This window comes from Gadus chalcogrammus, chromosome 4, assembly GCF_026213295.1.
Source record: "Gadus chalcogrammus isolate NIFS_2021 chromosome 4, NIFS_Gcha_1.0, whole genome shotgun sequence".
Lineage (NCBI taxonomy): Eukaryota > Metazoa > Chordata > Actinopteri > Gadiformes > Gadidae > Gadus > Gadus chalcogrammus.
Window position 1 is genome coordinate 33,323,585 of NC_079415.1, and position 21,681 is coordinate 33,345,265.

The window sequence follows — 21,681 nt, forward strand, 5'->3', positions numbered from 1 at the left end:
TTGATGCGTCACACGTTACTGCACCGTTGAATTATTGGAATTCAAATGAGATCATTGACACCTTTCTGCGAAACCAAAAAACGGTTATGGCCTCAAGGAAACCGTTGAACGTTGCGGTTACTGGCAGAGAGAGGGAAAGAGAGAAAACGAGAAAACGAAAGACAGAAAGAAGCAAGGAACAGAAAGAGAAACAGACAGAGAGAGAAAGAGAGCGAGAGACAGACAGAGAGAGAGAGAGAGACAGACAGACAGAGAGAGAGCGAGAGACAGACAGAGAGAGAGCGAGAGACAGACAGAGAGAGAGCGAGAGACAGACAAAAAGAGAGTGAGAGACAGAAAGAGAGAGACAAAAAGAGAGCGAGAGAGACAGACAGAGAGAGAGAGACAGAGTCCGAAAGACGACACAAAGAGCAGAAGAGACAGACAACAGAAGAGAGAGAGTTGATGAAAGAGGACCCAACTGTTTACTACCAACGGGATAAAGTTACCGGATTACCGGGTATTAAGAGGAGAGGAGAGGGATAGAGAGAGAGAGAGAGAGAGAGAGACATATAGGGAGAGACAGCGAGGGAGAAAGGGAAGGGGAAGTGGATCCTAAAGACCAAAAGAATCAAAATGGAGCCCACGCCCAACTCTCCCTCTGGTGAATAAACCACGAGACTCCCGTCTGTGTCCCCAATAGCTCTGGACTCTCCCCTGCCTCACGGTATAATGGTATCACCCACCGAGGGGGTGAGAGTTCATTAAAACGTACTTGACGTACAATGAGTCCCGATGCTGTGCGTGATTGATAAACCTGATCCACGGAACTCGGTGACTTCAGTCGTCGTTTCGCGGTCAAACCCATCCGAGACTTGGATGAAGAGTTACTGTACAGTATCAACAGCTCAAACCAACCACAGGGGATTTTTATCACTTCAAAATGAGCCAAGGCTTATAGCTAAAGTAAATAATGATTGCAGTGGGGGCTGTTGAGGTAAAAGAGGTGAAAGATGTTAAACAGTGATGTCTTATAGTTACAAAACATATAAAATGGCAGCTAAATGTCAACAACATACTTGTATCATTCCGAAAAATATTCTTTGAATAAAAGCGTCTGATAAATGCCCTAAATGTAATGTAGGTTCATTCTTATATTTGTCTATTCTACCGTTTATCGCGAAGCAGCAACTAAATGTACTACTAGTTAATCTGGCCGGCAGCACCAACACATCAAGCCTCCGCAAGGGCTAAATCTCCAGGAACTGCCTTGCCAACACGCCGAGGCAAAGTGGTTTATTCTGGGCCCTGGGGGGGGGGGGGGGTCAGGGGACATGACCGTCGACTTAATCCATGTCTGGGGAAACGTTTGGTAAACCCTCGCAAGTAGGTACCGTCAACAACAAACAGAGAGAGAGAGATCTCCCTCTCTCGCTCTCTCTCTCTCGCTCGCCCTCTCTCTCTCCCTCGCTCTCTCTCGCTCGCTCTCTCTCTCCCTCGCTCAGTCTGTCTTCCCTGTGTTTCTTAAAGTTTACACGTTAAAATACAAAGAAAACCTAGCCTACGGCTGCTCGATTAGGGGGAAAAGATTCATGAGCACTATTATTTTGGTCAGTTTTGAAATAACGATTAATCAAACGATTATTTTGAACATGATGCATTTTTCAGCATTTCTCTCCAAAAAACCCTTTGTAACAGAACTTTTAAAAGAATGTACAAATTTGTATCCAGCTGTATCGCAATTTCAATAAAACCTTTAACGAATAAAAAGGTTAAAAAAAAAAAAAAAAGTCACCTCGATTATTTTCATTTTGAGATCGTTTGACACAAAATCAAAATCAAGATCAAAACTAAATGAATTACACACCCCTAAAACAGCCCTGCCCTTTAACGGCGTCCATGTTGCGGTGTTTATATACGGAGAGAGAGAGAGAGGGGGGATGGGAGGAAGGTGGGGGAGTTAGATTGAAGTGAAAATTCACATCCTTCGGGTCAGGTCATCCCCTCCGTCAGGAAGAGAAAACATTGTAAAAAAAAAAAAAAAGGGAAAAAAAAAAAACACAAGACGTGTGGATGACACAAACAGCGGCAGACGTTGGCTCGGTCAGGACGTCCCGGCTCGGGTCAACGGCGGGGCGAACGGGAAGCGCGGCGGTGTCGGGTGATGCAACCAGAACCTGAGCTAGCGCTTACGCTACCGCTAACGAGGAGGGGGCCAGCTGGTAGCAAGCTAGTTGCAGCGCCAGGCTAGTCCGCGCTGAGTCGCCAGGTTCCTCCGGGGCTGACGAAGGGGTTTAGAGTTAGTGATACTTTCTTTGGACGGTCTGATGGTGAGAGGACAAGGCCACGCTTTGGGACAACGGATCAAATAGAATGCGTTTATTTAGAAGCAGGAGAGAGTTGGACTCATGAGAGTGAGCGAGTGAGACAGAGTAAAGTATTTGAAAATATGTCCCGTGTGAAAATAAGGACATTTCCAAGAGTTGGCCGGCAAGACGATTTCACCAACTGTGAGAACGGCTGCTTTCTGGGACGGCTCCCAAATACTGAGGTTCTCTGATCCAGTGGGAGAACGAAACCGAAGGCTGACCCAGGCTCTGATTTGGGAGAATTCATATATATAAATCCACTTCATCTTCTTCTTGAACCAATTTGCGAGGCAGCATGCCTCAAAAGGGATTTCAAATGGGTTGGACTGGCATTCACTTCACCCAACATATTCCCCTTGCTTCCCAACTTAACACTAGTCAACCGTTCGGTTACAACTCAGATAAAAGTGGCCAACATGGAGCCACAGAAAAGGTTGGCATGGTGTCCGTCTGTCTCTCTGTCTGTGTGCGGCGGGGCCAGACGGATGGATAATCCCTCTGTACCACAGAGACAGACACAGAGAGCCAAGCCACTGACAAGACAACCACTGTACAAAGCTCTAAGTAAAAAGGCCAAGATAGGCCAAGAGACAAATAGAGGGAAAGTAGGCAAGGGAAAGCAAAAATGACACAGCAAGAAAGACATAGAAGGGCAGTAGAGAGGGAGATGAGAAAGAGGTCAGAGTGGTAGAGACAGACAGACAGACAGACAGACAGACAGACAGACAGACAGACAGACAGACAGACAGACAGACAGACAGACAGACAGACAGACAGACAGACAGACAGACCAAGAGAAAGAGAGAGCGAGAGACAGATGGAGTCTAAGAGAGAGAGATACAGAGACAGGCAGAGACCACGAGAGAGAGATACAGAGACAGGCAGAGACCACGAGAGAGAGATACAGAGACAGGCAGAGACCAAGAGAGAGAGATACAGAGACAGGCAGAGACCACGAGAGAGAGATACAGCAACAGATAAGAGACCAAAAGCGAAAGAGACACGGCACGCACACATGGGTAAAGCGACCAAAAGAAGGAGTGAGGGACCGACAGAAATAGAGAAACCCATAGAGGGGGGGGTGGGGGGTGGGGGGGGGGGAGTGCCAAACCACTGACACAGCTAATCACACACTCCAGCAGGCCGTGGGGTTGGAGAAGGAGGGTCTCTTCTTCTGCAACACTACCCCGCGAGACGCTGACAGAATAATCACTGCTCAGCCAACCCGCCCGAGAGACACACACACACACTTCCCAGAACAGGGGCTTGTACGTAGTTGCAAGGCTGTCTACAGTATGATCTTGCCATTACTATTCTACGGTAATGTCATGGCACACCGAGTATAACTCGGTCATTACCGCTATAACACATGCAAGGACTGCATACTGCATAGTGGGGCATAGCCCCCTAAACCAAAGGTCAAGGGGGGCTATTCCCCACTATTCACGGAGCCCGAGGTGAATAATTGTTTTAGTATACACACTACACGTGGACACTCTTTGGCCCTAGCGTGCACATGTGGGGAGCACGCTACATTATCTATAATAATGTACAGAAATGTATCCAGCTGCACTTTCTATAAAACATTTAATGAAAAAAAAACGTGATTGAAATTCGATTAATCGCCAAGCCCTAACACCAAGCCATCAATCATACCACCAACCATGTTGATATTGTCATTACCGCTGCAGTACTGTTAATGAACACCACGCAACATACCATCATTACCACCATAACACTGTATAAGTACTGAACACCACGCACCATATTAGTGTCATTACCACTATAACACTGCATAAGTACTGAGCACCATGATACATAGTGTCATTACCACTATAACACTGCATAAGTACTGAACACCATGATACATAGTGTCATTACCACTATAACACTGCATACTGAGCATCATGATACATGGTGTCATTACCACTATAACAGAACAGAAGTACTGAACACCAAGCAACATAGTGTCATTACCACTATAACACTGCATAAGTACTGAGCACCATGATACATAGTGTCATTACCACTATAACAGAACAGAAGTACAGAACACCACGCAACATAGTGTCATTACCACTTTAATACAGTACATTGTGTCATTACCACTATAATACAGTACAAGTACTGTTCACCATGTATCATAGTGTCATTACCACTATAATACAGTACATAGTGTCATTACCACTATAACACAGTATAAGAACTAAGCACCACGCATCAAAATGTCAGTACAACTATAATAGTATCACTACCAACTGTCATTACCACTGTAGCGAAGTAACAATACTAATAATGATGCAACCTACTGTCATTACCAGTTTAGCGCAGTAACAGTACTAATAATGATGCAACTTACTGTCATTACCACTATAGCGCAGTAACAGTACTAATAATGATGCAACCTACCGTCATTACCACTATAGCGCAGTAACAGTACTAATAATGATGCAACCTACTGTCATTACCAGTTTAGCGCAGTAACAGTACTAATAATGATGCAACCTACTGTCATTACCACTATAGCGCAGTAACAGTACTAATAATGATGCAACCTACTGTCATTACCACTATAGCGCAGTAACAGTACTAATAATGATGCAACCTACCGTCATTACCACTATAGCGCAGTAACAGTACTAATAATGATGCAACCTACTGTCATTACCACTATAGCGCAGTAACAGTACTAATAATGATGCAACCTACCGTCATTACCACTATAGCGCAGTAACAGTACTAATAATGATGCAACCTACTGTCATTACCACTATAGCGCAGTAACAGTACTAATAATGATGCAACCTACTGTCATTACCACTATAGCGCAGTAACAGTACTAATAATGATGCAACCTACCGTCATTACCACTATAGCACAGTAACAGTACTAATAATGATGCAACCTACTGTCATTACCACTATAGCGCAGTAACAGTACTAATAATGATGCAACCTACCGTCATTACCACTATAGCACAGTAACAGTACTAATAATGATGCAACCTACCGTCATTACCACTATAGCACAGTAACAGTACTAATAATGATGCAACCTACCGTCATTACCACTATAGCGCAGTAACAGTACTAATAATGATGCAACCTACCGTCATTACCACTATAGCGCAGTAACAGTACTAATAATGATGCAACCTACTGTCATTACCACTATAGCGCAGTAACAGTACTAATAATGATACAACCTACTGTCATTACCACTATAGCGCAGTAACAGTACTAATAATGATGCAACCTTCTGTCATTACCACTATAGCGCAGTAACAGTACTAATAATGATGCAACCTACCGTCATTGCCACTATAGCGCAGTAACAGTACTAATAATGATACAACCTACCGTCATTACCACTATAGCGCAGTAACAGTACTAATAATGATGCAACCTACCGTCATTACCACTATAGCGCAGTAACAGTACTAATAATGATGCAACCTACCGTCATTACCACTATAGCACAGTAACAGTACTAATAATGATGCAACCTACCGTCATTACCACTATAGCACAGTAACAGTACTAATAATGATGCAACCTACCGTCATTACCACTATAGCGCAGTAACAGTACTAATAATGATGCAACCTACCGTCATTACCACTATAGCGCAGTAACAGTACTAATAATGATGCAACCTACCGTCATTACCACTATAGCGCAGTAACAGTACTAATAATGATACAACCTACCGTCATTACCACTATAGCACAGTAACAGTACTAATAATGATGCAACCTACTGTCATTACCACTATAGCGCAGTAACAGTACTAATAATGATACAACCTACCGTCATTACCACTATAGCACAGTAACAGTACTAATAATGATGCAACCTACTGTCATTACCACTATAGCGCAGTAACAGTACTAATAATGATGCAACCTACCGTCATTACCACTATAGCACAGTAACAGTACTAATAATGATGCAACCTACCGTCATTACCACTATAGCGCAGTAACAGTACTAATAATGATGCAACCTACCGTCATTACCACTATAGCGCAGTAACAGTACTAATAATGATACAACCTACCGTCATTACCACTATAGCACAGTAACAGTACTAATAATGATGCAACCTACCGTCATTACCACTATAGCGCAGTAACAGTACTAATAATGATGCAACCTACCGTCATTACCACTATAGCACAGTAACAGTACTAATAATGATGCAACCTACCGTCATTACCACTATAGCACAGTAACAGTACTAATAATGATGCAACCTACCGTCATTACCACTATAGCGCAGTAACAGTACTAATAATGATACAACCTACCGTCATTACCACTATAGCGCAGTAACAGTACTAATAATGATGCAACCTACCGTCATTACCACTATAGCGCAGTAACAGTACTAATAATGATGCAACCTACCGTCATTACCACTATAGCGCAGTAACAGTACTAATAATGATGCAACCTACCGTCATTACCACTATAGCGCAGTAACAGTACTAATAATGATGCAACCTACTGTCATTACCACTATAGCGCAGTAACAGTACTAATAATGATGCAACCTACTGTCATTGCCACTACTCTACAGCATTAGCCAAGAACGACAGCATCATTACCGCCATGAAGTCCACAGTCAGGTGGGTTAAACGTTAACCGGATTCAAAAGGCGGTATCATGTAATGAAGAACTAATGATCTCATCCGTCACGGAGCGATTCACATTCCCCTCGGCTGACGACACTCATTACCGCCGTCAGCCTTTGGCTAGCTCCTCACGCTTAGCCCTTGTGGAGGGTTTAAAGAGCGCGCCGCGGGCGAGGGTTGCCTGGAAACCGTATTTTGGGATGGCGTGTGTGTGTGCGCGGGAACGTCGGGCTCACCGTGCTCTTCTCCTTCGCGGCCATCACCGCTGTGTTCCGGGAGAGGAGCTTCTTCGCAGACGGTGCGCGCGTTAAATGTGCGGCTGTTTGTTTACTGTAAGCCGTTTAGGAGGGGCCTCTGCGGCCATTAGGGGCGAGAGACACACACACACCTCGTCAGTAGAGCTGCTAATCTGACCCTACTGGGCTCGGAGCAGCTGTCAACCGTTTACTCGAGCAGCCGGACACACACACACACACACACACACACACACACACACACACACACACACACACACACACACACACACACACACACACACACACACACACACACACACACACACACACACACACACACACACACACACACACACACACACACGTGCTTAGTTTGTGAGACAGGCAGATCCACGCGGGGTGGTCTTAATGACCCTTCCGTACCCCTAGTCCATGCGGGGGTGGTCTTAATGACCCTTCCGTACCCCAGGTCCAGATATGCCGTGTTTTCCAGATGGCGCTGGTTTGTTTGTGTCGTCGTTGACAGATGAGGGAACATGTTCTGGACCGAGAACAAGGCGGAGGGGGTCGGCAACGTCAGCCAAGTGGTGTTGTTGTAGGCACGTCCCGCCAAATGTCTGTGGACGTACCACTGGTACCTTTTTAGATTCCCTCTCCACCTCCCTGCGTGAGTCAGTCAGTCTCTCCCTCTCTCTGGAGGTTTTCGTAACTTGCCAGACGGTACAACTAGGGATGTTAACCGATGACCGTTTGACCGTATCAACGTTAACCGATCAATCTTGTCGCTAGTCGGCCAAAAAAAATTGTGGGGTCAGTGTGGACTGTGTGTTGGTTTCACTTCACACAAAAAGATGATCAGATGAGGTGACTTATTGGGAGACGGACGGACACACCGCGGTCCGCGTCTCTAGCCCACTGTTTAATTCCTCCTCAAGTCTTAATTATTCCCGCATGCGAGCGGCGGAGAATATGATCTCTAAATAATTATGGACAGTAGACTAAACGCTGTAAGACTACAGTTAGCCATCTCATTCCAAGATCTTTTTGTGTCTCCTCCAAACTAAACAAGCGGCGTCTCTTCGGAGCTGTCATTTTCTTTCATGAGCCGCGGCAATGTTTCATACGAGCTCCTAACGCTGCCCTCTTCCGATTGGCCCCGCTCTCTCTCTACACACCGCCAACTTGCAGTACGCATGCTTCAATTCAAACACAGGTCGTGCCGGGGTTAGAGCCACTGCCTCTCACTCGGAGAGTGTGTGTGTCGGAGGCAGAACGGGAGAGAGATGAGAGTTACGAAATAGCAGCCGGCTGGCGCTGCTCGAAATGGCTGTTATTTCAAATTACCGGTACACATTTCAATCTGATCGGTTAACCGGTATCAACCGGTTAATGAGGCTCGGTGGTCGGTCAAGAATATTTTACATTTTCTCCATCCCTAGGTACAACATAGGGCCTATGGTCTTTCTCAGTCAGTCAGTCAGTCAGTCAGTCAGTCAGTCAGTCAGTCAGTCAGTCAGTCTCTCTGGAGGTTTTTGTAGCTTGCCAGAGGGTACAACATAGGGCCTATGGTCTTTCTCAGTCAGTCAGTCGGTCGGTCGGTCAGAAAGCGTCTCTCCCTCTCTCTGGAGGTTTTTCGTACACAGGGGCCCATAACCGTCACAGCGGGGCCCAATGTCGCAGCAAACAGGAAATCGTGAGCACATGCTACGACTCCATTCAGGGGGGGGGGGCTCGCCCCTTCCTGTGGCGTCTCCCCCACACATGAAGTAACCTTCCTTCCTGTCCACCCCCCCACCCACCCACACCCTCCCCCTCCCTCCCTCCCTCCCTCCAACCTACAGCACTTCCCCCAGCAGAGCGTCCGAGGCAGTGTAGCAAGTCTATTTAGTGAAAGTCGATGGGTTGTGATCTTAAGGCCTAAAAAAAAAATTGTTTGGTTCCGGTTTCCGACCGACCCTGTCAATTTATGTGCGACCCAAATTATTTTATGAGCTTTAAAAAAATAAACAAATAAAAATTCATGCAAACTATAATTACGTTTTCGTACAGCACCTCTTCATTTTGTACAAGGATGAGCGAATTTTCTCATTTTTAAATGAAAACAACCTACCTATCATTCGCTGCCGCTGGAAAAAATAAAAAAATAAAATAAAATAAATTCCCTACCTACCCATGACCTCAACTGACAACCAACAGGAACCAAACTTTTTTTTTTTTTAGGCCTAATGAGGACTCACGCCTGAACGAGTCTTGTTTACATGGCAGAGATGCACATTAGCTCCCCGGTAGTACTCTCATCAGCAAAGACTGGAGGCTTTTTCTGGTCCTTTGTAGAGAGACCTTGAAGCTAGGGCTGAACAGTTCGTCCAAATATACTCAAAACAGTCACCGTGCCAAGTGAATGGCTTTTCTGATACGGGTAAAAGTGTGTAAAAGTTTTTATTTAGAACATCATTATAAATTAAGTGCTGCAGAGATGCCCAGGCCTTCAATTGTTAATCTCTAGATGCAAGAAAAAAAAAGAAATTGGTGGTACAGACCCCAACAAAACGTCACATGATTTTTATCCTTTTTCAGGGAACATTAAAACTGCAATGCAAAAAAACAACCATAGTCACTAACATAGATCATAATAAGCCGCAATATGATTCTCTTACAAGACATTGCCAACACGGTGGCATCCAACATCGGCCAATGAAAATCGCCCGAACAGTGCCTGAAGACTTTGCTTTAGCTTTCTACTAAATCTTAAACACATTGCACTTTCAAGAATGCATTTTTTTTTACTTTGCCTTCGTTTTACTTATCTATTTTATTATATAATTGTATTGTATAACGATGTTTCTATGTGAAGCACTTTGAGTCTGCCTCTTGTATGAAAAGTGCTACATAAACAAAGTTGCCTCGCCCCGCCCCTGGTCAAGTGATCCGCAAAACAACCTGAAGGTACCCCCTATCTCGTCCTTCCTCCACACCCCTCATGTCGTCCTAGCCCCAGGGTGCAACACTCTAGCCCCCCCGCGTCAGTGAAGTCCTCCAGGGACTCAGCCATCAAGGCCCCCGCCACAAGATCTGGCCCGGGACCAACTCAATCGCCGGTAGGGAACATCAGACCCAGGAAGTGACTCGCTAGGAGGATGCACGCCCGTTCAAGCGACAGGATTGGCAGAGGATGACATCAGTGCCCGGCTCTATCACAGCTGTACACCCTCCCCCCCCCCCCCCCCCCCTCCGAGACAGACACACAGGAACAGACACAGACACTCACACGTTTGGCCTCGAGGGAAAGCTAGCAAACGAACTCTGGAAGTTCCCAAGGAACCCCAAACACAAGAGGTCATTGTGAAACCACCCCATGACTCATCATGGTGCCTGTGCGAGCCAAAGCCTTGGCCACAGCTCCCACTGGATGCTCGGGGGTGTGGTAGGAAGTGACCCATTTCACCAACATTTATCAAATTCGTAATCATACGACCAAATGAGTAGGAACCAGAGAACAAGGAGTGTTTCTGTGTCGCCGAAACACACAAAAAGTTGTTATGACTTAGTGTCTGGCTACGGCCCACGAGTTATCTGTGCGTAGTACATTCTTTCCCCACGCCTGTCATCACTCAGATGTTTACATTGTCTAGCCTTTTTGTCGTTAGGCTAGCAGGCAAAAAAAAAAATAGCAGTTGGAATTCCTCATATGGTGACAGGCAGCTTGACTATAAATTCAACAGTTGCTAGTGTCGTCCTTGTGCCCCGGAGCAAAAGACATCGGCAAACGTCCAGAGGGCTAACGGAACCAAACCCAGAGTAAACGAAGGCCTACTGTCGCAAAAAAAATCCTAGTTACATTTAACAAACATTACTGCCATTAGCTTAGTGTCAAGATTTAGCCAGTAAAAACACCGTTCCTCAAAGCACACCTCTTGGACAGGTATCTACAGGCAGAAGATAACACGCATGTTATCTTCGGCAGGTTTGACGTTTCCACGGCAACGCTCGGATGCTTACCGGTTTCGGCATGGTGCCCCCTCTGGTGTGGCGGACGACTGAGCTTGGACACTGTTTTCACAAGACCTGAGTGAGAGAGTGAGAGAGTGAGAGTGAGATCACTATTGCACAACCCTAACCCAAAGGCAGCAGTAGAATTTCCCCATTTGTAGAAATTCATAATCCCTGGAGGATTCCAATATTCTCCCCTTTGTTGCCATGGTAAAATGTTAATTTATATGGACTATTACAACTCAAATATTTAAACCTTATCTCTTTATCAGCCCTGTTATTCTCTCTATCATATATAGGCCTATTCGTTCATCCGTTCATTCATTTATCCAGTCATTCAATGACTACTGAAATAATATTAGAATAGCTCTCAACATTTTAATCCCATTCTAAAATCGGATCCTAAAACAACACAACACAAGTAGTCCGGATGTTAGGGGACCGGTTTAGAGTCTTGAACCGGAGATGGTTCGAACAGGAACCTCTACTCCTGAGTCAATGGTGTTCCTGATGCGCACATGTACACTACTTTGAAACTGAATTAGAGGGCAGATAGAGCGAGAGGAAACAGAGACAATTCCTGGACTAGCCAACACTTAAAGCTTTACAAGTCGCATTTAGTCCTGCTGATCTTTACATAGTAATCGATGACTATTTTGTTTCAATTAGCATTACATTGACACACATTTTTATATTCGGGAGAACTCCCTTGTTGTCTTTCGTCCAATTCGTACCTTCACCAGCCACATAAATGTCAATAAACACGGATTTCTAGTAAGACACTCGAGGATAGGAGCGTGACGGGAGACGACATCTTTGTCAATTCTACCGAAAGGAAACGGATTTACAAGACGGCTTCGCCTCCATTGTGATTTTATTTAACCACTCCGCGTCCCGCTGTGAGTCAACCGTTACACACACAGCGCGAAGGATGACAACCTCTTAACGAGTCATCCGCCAGACCTCGAGGGGGGGGGGAGAGCCTGCTGGGCGTGACGTCACGCCGTGCCCACTTGTAGCGCGTTTCACCCGCCGACGAAAAAAGAAATGTACACTTAAAATCTAACCCGACATTTGTGGACGTTCCCTAGTCACGTCCGTCGACAAAGTGATGAACGTGGCTCAGAGTTGGGCTGAATTGTCCAAAAAGTATACAATACGTACAAAAATAGCTTACATATGAAAAAGGAAAGACCACAACCCCCCCGATAAGTCTCTGTAAATTACTCTAAAAGTAATAAAAGGTTACCGTATAAAGACTACATACACCATCTACATTCACACGAGTGTATCGAGAAGCAGTATTGCCTCTTAAACCACCTTATATTTTTAATTCCCAAGGGATAACGGAACAGACTGGTCCTAGAAGCCTTCAGACTTGTGAAGTTGGGCGAACGTGTATCAAGGTATGACAGAGTGAACGAGGGTACGGAGAAATGGACGAGAATAATATTTAGTACAATTAAAACCGGCCTCATTCACTCGTACACGGGGGATAGACCACCATTTAGCCGAACACGAGGATGTCTGCTACACCACCAAACTTAAAGCAAGACAAGATCATCTTCAGGGGAGAGGCAGCAACTCACCGCGGGGAAGCGTGTGCTTTATATGGCTTAACCCAGAAAAAAAACCTGCAAGATCCTCCGGTTCGTTTTCCAGTAGACGAGGAGAACACGATCCGGTTCGGTGGGTCCTTATCTCGTCGGGGTTTCCCCAGGAAAAGGTTTCACGGACACGGGGTTAAGGGGGGGGAAACCATGGAAGTCAGATCTACCGTAAGGCGATTTGCGAAGACATACAATATGGCTGTCGTTGAGCTGCTGCTGGTGGTAGTGGTGGTGGTGGGAAGTCAGGCGTGGTTCATTTCAGAGAGCAGGGGTACGCTGAGATGAGCTGGTGGCTCCCCCCTGCTCCCGAACGTAGATCAGGCCACGTTTGAGCTCGTCCGATTTAATTGGTGTTGTTGGCAATGGGAAATGACTTATGCATTGCAAAGCAGAAAAAGTTAATTACAAATCGGCAAAAAATAATAATAATAAAAAAATGCAAAAAAAATGTTTTGTGTAGATCAAGTTCTCAACTATGGGTGTGTGCTATTAGGACATAGTACAACAATTATTTAGGGTTTTTAATTGAGAAAATAATTGTAACATTAATTGTGTGTAAATAAAATTGACCGAAATTATAATAGAGATTATGAAAAATAGTAGTAAAAGCAAAAAATTCTACATCTCTCTCTCTTGATAAACCTATTATATTTGGCCATACAGTTTCCATCATAATATCTCTCTTTATTTTCCCCTCTGTGGTCTTCGGTTAGCTGATTTATATGCATGCACGAAAATGCATATAGTTTCATTGGGTCATTTGCGGATTTTAATTCGCTTTAGTATAAGAGTTGTATACAGGTCTGTATTGATGAGTGGTACAGAACATTTGTATATTACGCACTCTAGTGGTTATATCATGGTATTGCTTGATGGTCTCCACTTTTTTATGTAGTTTAGGATTATTTAGGATTTATTATTGCAACCAATTTCTACTAAACCTTTCATCTTGTGAATGTAAAAGGCAATTAATTTAGTATAACATTTATGAACTCGTTTTCTCAGATGCAAAATCGTTCACTTTGCTAATTTAATAAACCTTCCAACACCTCTGCATATTTTATTAATTTTTTATTTAAAAACAGATAGGAGGCATCAGGAGAAGGAGAGGGGAGGCAAAGCGTGGGGGGAGAGGAGGGAGGAGTTGAAGGGAGGGAGGCGAGGCGGTGGAGGGGAGGGGAGGGAGGGGGGAGAGGAGGTGAGGAGGAGGAGACGAGTTGGAGGAGAGGAGTTGGAGGGAGGGAGGCTAGGCGACGGAGGGAGGGAGGGAGGGGAGGAGGAGAGAGAGGGAGGAGAGGAGGAGAGAGAGGGAGGAGAGGAGTTGGAGAGAGAGGGAGTTGGAGGGAAGACGAGAGGCGTCTGAGGGAACGTGGAAAGGAGGATGAGGAGGGAGCTGCGTCCGGCTCCATGAGGCCTCCGGGTTAGGAGGATGAGGAGGGAGCTGCGTCCGGCTCCATGAGGCCTCCGGGTTAGGAGGATGAGGAGGGAGCTGCGTCCGGCTCCATGAGGCCTCCGGGTTAGGAGGATGAGGAGGGAGCTGCGTCCGGCTCCATGAGGCCTCCGGGTTAGGAGGAGGAGGAGGGAGCTGCGTCCGGCTCCATGAGGCCTCCGGGTTAGGAGGCCGTCCCCAGTGTTTCCTAATCGCGGCGGCAGGCCATCATGGAGGGAGCGATGGCGGACGCCAACCTCTCGACCTGGCCTGCACCCAGTTCACCGGTGGCGGTGTACTCGTAGTACGAGCCGCCCACAAACAGCTTCAGGCCGTCCGGCCCGCAGAGGGCCGAGTCCACCTTGGCGTGGCGCAGGGTCGTCACCTTGGTAACGGTCCTGGGGGTCGCGGAGAGGTCAACGTCCTTCATCTGGTCGCCTGTGGAGAATCCAAGCCGGGAGGGTCATGCTTTGTGACGTAAGGGGTTGCATAAGCATGGAGCATGTGGTTGAAGCAGTGCGTCAGTGCCGTCTGGCTTCACTGTTGGGAGTGTGGAGTCAACACTGCCAGGGCGAGGGGTTTGGGGCAGGGCCGTGGCTGGCCGTTTTGGTGCCCTACGCGAGTGGGGGGGGGGGGAGCCCGCCCCTTTTTATATATTAGGTAAAAACATCAAACTTTCCGAAATTGAGTGATAGGTTATACAATTAAGAACAAACAACGGTGTGCCTCTTCATAACTAATTTACATATTTTAATTCATAATTTTCTTTTTTCTTTTATTATTTTTTGTTGCAAACCTTAATTTTTGGTGCCCCCCTCGGGTACTTGGTGCTCTACGCACTCTGCGTACTCTGCGTGTAGGGAGCGGCGGGCCTGGTTTGGGGTCTCGAGTCCCAGGCCAAGCAAAGAATGTATGTGGGCTATTTTGAGGCTTTGGCTAGAGGCCTCCACCAAATGGCGTGCTGTGTGTGTGCGTGTGCAAGTGCGTGTGCGCGTGCCTGTGTGTGTGTGTGTGTGTGTGTGTGTGTGTGTGTGTGTGTGTGTGTGTGTGTGTGTGTGTGTGTGTGTGTGTGTGTGTGTGTGTGTGTGTGTGTGTGTGTGTGTGTGTGTGTGTGCCGACCCTGGATGATGTGGGCGGTGTGGTCCCCGGGGCAGGCGAAGGCAGCGTCCACGGGCCCCTGGACCCCCAGCTCCTCCTGCAGGGTCTTGGGGTACCCCTCGATGAGGGAGTAGTGGGCCCCCGACAGGTAGATGAACACCTGGTCCCCCTGGGGAGGGGGAGGGAGGAGGGAGGGAGGGGGAGGAGGGAGGAGGGAGGGAGGAGGAGGGAGGAGGGAGGAGGGGAGAGGGAGGGAGGAGAGCAGAGAGAGGGAGGGAGGGAAGGAGGGAGGAGAGGAGGAGGAGGGAGGGAGGGAGGGAGAGAGGGAGGGAGAGAGGAGGAGGGAGGGAGGGAGGGAGGGGGGAGGAGAGGGAGGGAGGAGAGCAGAGAGAGGGAGAGGGGATGGGAGGAGGTTGGAAGAGAGGAGGAGGAGGGAGGGAGGGAGGGAGGGAGGGAGGGAGGGAGGGAGGGAGGGAGGAGAGGAGGAGGAGGGAGGGAGGGAGAGAGGGAGGGAGGAGGAGGGAGGGAGGGAGGGAGGGAGGGAGGGGGGAGGAGAGCAGAGAGAGGGAGAGGGGATGGGAGGAGGTTGGAAGAGAGGAGGAGGAGGGAGGGAGGGAGGGAGGGAGGGAGAGGGAACGGGAGGAGTTGGCAAAAGTTAGAGAGGAGGAGCAGGGGAGTGAAGACGTGTAGAGAGTGGGAGGGGAGAAGAGGACATAAAGGATCATACTAACTCCCAATAAGAGCTCCCTTCATCATATAAGTATTCTCACTGAAGAATACATTTCAGCCAATCAACCCCCCACTATAATCAGTAATAATGCAACGCTTTCCCTGCCATCGCCGCCATTGATGTCATCTCTTACTTAGCTTACACAGAGTGCTTCTGGGAGGGGGGGGGGGGTGTCAGAGGGGGAACCATACCCTACTTAGATCTGAGCGGCGTAGGGGAGGACCACCCACCTTGATGAAGTACATCTTGTCTTGGTAGGAGAAGACGGCGTCGACGCCGCCTGCCACCTCGGGCCACATGCGGTTCGCTGGGAAGGCGTGCTTGCCGTCGCGGATGGTGTCCAGACGCATGTAGTGGGAGCCTGCGGACACCGTGGCGGGGTCGCAGGAAACACACACATGGGTGTGTGTTACAGACCCATTACGTCCTTGCGGAGCATCCTTGCGTCCAACGCAAGGGCTTCACGTGCGCCTCCCAAAATATTTAACCTTGTGTTTGGTCCGCTCACTTAAACCAGACGCAGAACCAAGACAGGTTCACGACTGCGTCGAAACGTCCGCGTGGTCCTTGCCTTGCGTCGACGTGGAACCATAATCAGGCCTTTAGTGTCTGAGGAGTACCTTTCTCAGGACATGTTGTCAAACGACTCTGGGGTGAGGTACGTATTTGGGGTGGGAATCACAGGATACCTCATGATACGATACGATACGATGGCCCACGATAGAGATAATACCGCGATACAGATGTTCTGCGATGATTAATATGTTGTTAGACAATCCTATAACGATGCATCACGATGTATACAAAATGACCGTGAAAAGGTAAAGTGCTGGATTTCAGAGTTTTTCAGTTTCCCTTCTATGGAAATAAAAAAAAATAAGAGATTATATTTTACGCCAGTCTATCGATTCACATCTCACACGAAGAAGGCAGACGAGCCGATGACATATCGCCGTATCGATATTTTGTCCCACCCTTAGTATGTATGGTTCATTGTCTTAATGGTGCTTTAGACAACCCCAATGCCGATTATTGATTGTTGACAGTACCTGTGAAGAAGTAGGTTTTGCCCGCGTCATCCGACGTGATGGCGTCCAGTTTGACCTCTGAGCACAAGGGTAACTTGTGGTCACCACTTCCATGATGTCCTACACAAGACCAAAGAAAAATGTTTGGCCAATCACACGATGCCCCGCCCCCACATAAATCCTATTGGCCTCATGAGCCGAGTGCGGAATTCCGCATTGTGTGTGTGTGTGTGTGTGTGTGTGTGTGTGTGTGTGTGTGTGTGTGTGTGTGTGTGTGTGTGTGTGTGTGTGTGTGTGTCTCACCAACGTTGGGGCAGTCCATGAAGTACGCGCGGGCGTCTTTGGGGTACGCCCCCTCCACCCCGCCCGTCACCGGGTGGAACCGGGTGAAGTTGTTGCCCTGGAAACAGTAGTAGTGCTCCATCCAGCGGAGGACGGAGGTGCACGGCGGCACCTGGGGCCACTCCTTCTTCTTCACCGTCCGAGTGGCGACGTCGTAGTGGTGCACCTCACTTCCTGTGGGTTCGACCAATCAGGGACGTGAATGGGCAGACGAACGGACGAGTGAACGAATGAACAAATTAAGCAATTAGCATTGGGGATGGGGGGGTTAGCATGATATGGGGGAGAGACACGCACGCTCATGCTCGTGCACACAGACAGACAGACAGACAGACAGACAGACAGACAGACAGACAGACAGACAGACAGACAGACAGACAGACATTTATGAGATATTGATATTTTGTCTAGCATTTAACATTCGTGTTAGGTCAATTTCAACTTGGCCTAAGGTACTGTTGACATACGTGTGTTAAGGCGTGTTTTTTTCTCTCCATTCATGTTAATATGTACTTGTTCATCATGTATTATGAAAGCTTTCTGATGGGGTGTGCAGGTTCCCCAGTGAACTCTTCTTCAACTCTTTTAATTGGTGTTTATCTGTGTTATTTTTTCCCATAAACGGACATACAAAGAATAGAAGAATGTTAACATAGGTGTAGACAAATACCAACGAACAAAATGTTTTTATACGTCTCTATATTCTTGATTTAAAAGAACGCGCAGGGGGTGTAGAACCGTCTCTCTCCAGCAGGGGGCAGATTTGGCCCAAGCGTTTACCTTTGAAGAAGAGGACGGAGTCGGCGGTACACTCCCCCTTCGGGCACTCCACCGCGGCGTCCAGGTGACACGGCACCCCGGGGAACTCCTGTTCCACCTTTTTGGGAAAGCCGTCTTGGAGAGTTTGGTTGAAATATCTAAACACCATATGGTCCTGTGGGTTAGAAGAATGTCAAAACGACAGAGGAACGTGTTAAGCATGCCGGACGGAGCGTCCTTGCTAGGCACGACGTTGTCAATCGAAAAGAAAAGGAAAAACGAAATGCTTTATAGGTTTTTAATTAAAGTGGGGAGATTGGTCTGGGGTGGAGACCCTCCCAGTCGGTAGGCAGCAGCGTCATTCACAAACCAGCAACTCCTTGGCGGAATGAAGTTAAAGCAGCGGTCGGTCTACTCTAATTGGCTGGGGAACCACGTGACGCTGCAGGTGGTGCAGTGGGAGGAGTTATGGGTGTCGATAGTCAGCTGAGACACGCCCCCTGATTGCTTTTCTCGTAAAAGAGGGAGGTCCGGCCCTACCAGCATTTTTTATCAGCAGAATATGTCACTGACAGGATTTTATTATATTCATAACATAATTTAAATAACTATCTATCATCATCTACTACAGATATGTCCAGGTCATTTTAAGCTGTGAGCTAGTTTAAATGTTATGAATTACAAGTTGAATCAGCCCTTCAGTGACGGTCACTCAACTCTCTTTGGGGGGAATGAAAAGCACAACTCTCTTTGGTTTCTTCCAGTTCAACCTACCTGGAATAGGTACACGTGATCGTGGTCCTCAGTGCTGCCCTCCCGGTGCATGCGGAACGCGGCGTCCACGCGACCGATGCCACTGAAGGACTCGGCGACTCGCTGAGCCGGACCACGGAAGCCCTTCCAGAGGAAGCCATCTTGGATGGCGATAGAAAGAGGTGCGAACTCGTTGCTGTTACTTCCTTTTTTAGTTAGCTATGTTTAGCCGTTTCAGTTTAAAATAATAATTTTGGATTTAAATGTTTATAATAATAAGTAAACAGAGAAACTTTTAATTTTCTTTTTTCTTATTTAAAATGTACATTTTTTTAATTTTACTGTAAAGGTAAAATGCAATACAATTTGATTTAAATGTTTATAATAAGTAAACAGAGAAACTTTTACTTTTCTTTTTTCTTATTTAAAATTATTATTTTCTTAATTCTACCGTAAAATTTAATTACAATTTTACAGTAAAATTGTATTTTACATGAATGCCTTGGCCTACTCTTACTCTTACTCTTGTGTACTGTACAATAAGCTGTAATAAGCTGTAAAACAGTCTACTTAATGTTCACGAATTAGTGACCATCTTGTATGTTAGCCCCTGCTAGCTAAGAGTGGGTGTAATGGACCAATCAATGAAAAGACTCAGCACCTTTGAAGAACAGCTGTTTTCCTTGCTCGTCCGGTGTGATGGCGTCAAACTCAATGCCATCGCACCTGTCAGGTATGGCTGGGTGGCGGCCATGTCAATTGTCATGCCAAGGTGAGTCAGGCCAATCAGGGATAAGAAGTAACCATACATTCATGATTAAGCACATTAAGTGACTTTAGAGTATAAGGCCCAATCCCATTTCTACCCCTTACCCCTTCCCCTTACCCCTCCCCCTTGTTTTGAAGGGGGATGGGGAAGGGGTAAGGGGTAGAAATTTCTACCCCTTACCCTTACCCTTACCCCTTCAAAACAAGGGGGAGGGGGAAGGGGAAGGGGTAAGGGGTAGAAATGGGATTGGGCCTAAGTACATTCAACAATGGTTATAATTCCAAAAAGTGCCAGAATCATAGTGAATAAAGCGCATAACAGATTTCTCCAAAATAGGCAAAGCAACTGCATTTATGGGCTACAGTATAGAAACAAGAAAGATATTTTTTTCCTGCCATTTAAATAGATAAGACATTTGTTGACTAATATACATGTTTAAATGTAAAAGACTATTATTGGTTCAAATGTAGGAAAAGGAGGGAAAGTTAATGAGCACATGTTTTAAAAACTCACCAACTTCTGCTGTTTGTGTAGTTGGTCTGGAAAACAAACAAATAATTCAAACAAATGTTTTCATCGTCTAGAACATCTTCAAAAATGCTGTCATGATATTGATTCATATCCCAATGCCATAATCTATGAAGTACTGTAGTGATGTTGTGTGCATGCAGTCTTTGGTTTATCAGCCTTTCCTGGAAACATTGCGAAACAGCATACAGAGAGTTTTGAAACTCGCGGACGATGGCCAAGTTAGACAAATGTAGACTAAAGCCCTTATGGAGTCCAGCATAGTTGAGAGAATAGGAAGAAAAAACTCTGAATTTATTTTGATGATTTGAACGACTATATGTGATGATTATATATTCTTTCTTCGCACTGTATTATGTATTGTATTATTTTCACTATATTACTCCTGTCGGTTCTTTGTGATAGAATTATACTTACTATAGTTGATTTCTGCTTAACAAGAAAATATGAATATTTATACATATCCATTCCATACCTAACATCAAAATATCCTAGCTAATTAATATGTACATCAATTATAATGTTCTGGTAAGACTTAACAGTAAGGGTTCATAAATTAACATTTATTAATGCAGTATTAAGCTTTAACTAACTGATTTTTTTGGGAAACTTTGGCCATGTTAACTAAGGGAATGGCATTAATGTCAACAGGTATTCACTTCAACATTAATTTAAGAGCTAGGGTTAACATTTTCCCTAACCCCATCAAATAATTTAACAAAGCCGAACCCCAAACCCAGCCCCTATGTTAACACTACATAATAATACTTATAACTGCATTAACTAACATTATTAAACGGCTTATTCAGGTAGCCTCGTTGTGAAGTGTTACCGATGTACTTACGGTGGTGCGGCGCTGGTGAAGACCAGCGCAAGGCAAGCCACACAGAGCGGTAGGAAGAGCTGTGTCATGGTGCTGCCGAACCAGAGGTCTCCCAGGAGCTGACGTGGTGGAGGAGGAGAGGTAAACAGCTACCCTGGGGTTGACTGTGGGGCTTTATAGAGGAACCCCTGGTGTGGGCGGCCGAGCTGCACGCTCTGTTGCCCTCTCTCTCTCTCTCTCTCTCTCTCTCTCTCTCTCTCTCTCTCTCTCTCTCTCTCTCTCTCTCTCTCTCTCTCTCTCTCTCTCTCTCTCTCTCTCTCTCTCTCTTTCTCTCGCTCTCTCTCTCTCTCTCTCTGCGTGGGTGTTTTTGTGAGTGAGTCACCTGTTTGCTTTGACAAAGTAGGGACAGGGATTTATGTGATTACCATATATGTATTTGTTTTGTGTAATTTTCAAAGCTTTGCTCTCAAACAACCTTGGTTGAATATTACCCAAGCCAGAATTTGTTATTGATTAATTAAGAATATATGAAACAAGAGACTCTGGTCAACACTTGAAAGCTAAAATATGTTTTTATTCAGAAATTTCACAGAACACACAAA

The 21,681-nt window shown here is 46.1% G+C and overlaps 2 protein-coding genes across 3 annotated transcripts in view; both read right to left on the reverse strand.

The window, feature by feature from the left end:
• Nucleotides 1-21,681, reverse strand: part of LOC130381384 (radixin) — a 45,275-nt gene that overhangs the window by 13,664 nt on the left and 9,930 nt on the right. The window contains exons 1-2 of one of the 2 annotated variants that reach the window (XM_056588981.1): nucleotides 12,800-13,157; nucleotides 11,220-11,285 (exon numbers count right to left, since the gene is read on the reverse strand). In XM_056588981.1, the coding sequence (XP_056444956.1) occupies nucleotides 11,220-11,231 (12 nt within the window). In that variant the 5' untranslated portion in view covers nucleotides 11,232-11,285; nucleotides 12,800-13,157. Of the gene's footprint in view, nucleotides 1-11,219; nucleotides 11,286-12,799; nucleotides 13,158-21,681 lie in introns of those variants that run through there. The other variant, XM_056588982.1, reaches the window with a different exon arrangement.
• Nucleotides 13,903-21,243, reverse strand: LOC130381417 (hemopexin-like). The gene is made up of 10 exons (XM_056589044.1): nucleotides 21,101-21,243; nucleotides 20,242-20,267; nucleotides 19,621-19,698; nucleotides 18,981-19,120; nucleotides 18,228-18,381; nucleotides 17,409-17,621; nucleotides 17,127-17,225; nucleotides 16,308-16,438; nucleotides 15,369-15,516; nucleotides 13,903-14,687 (listed from the first exon to the last, which is right to left on the reverse strand). The coding sequence occupies exons 1-10, from the start codon at nucleotides 21,166-21,168 to the stop codon at nucleotides 14,458-14,460; spliced, it is 1,287 nt and encodes a 428-aa protein (XP_056445019.1). The 5' UTR covers nucleotides 21,169-21,243; the 3' UTR covers nucleotides 13,903-14,457.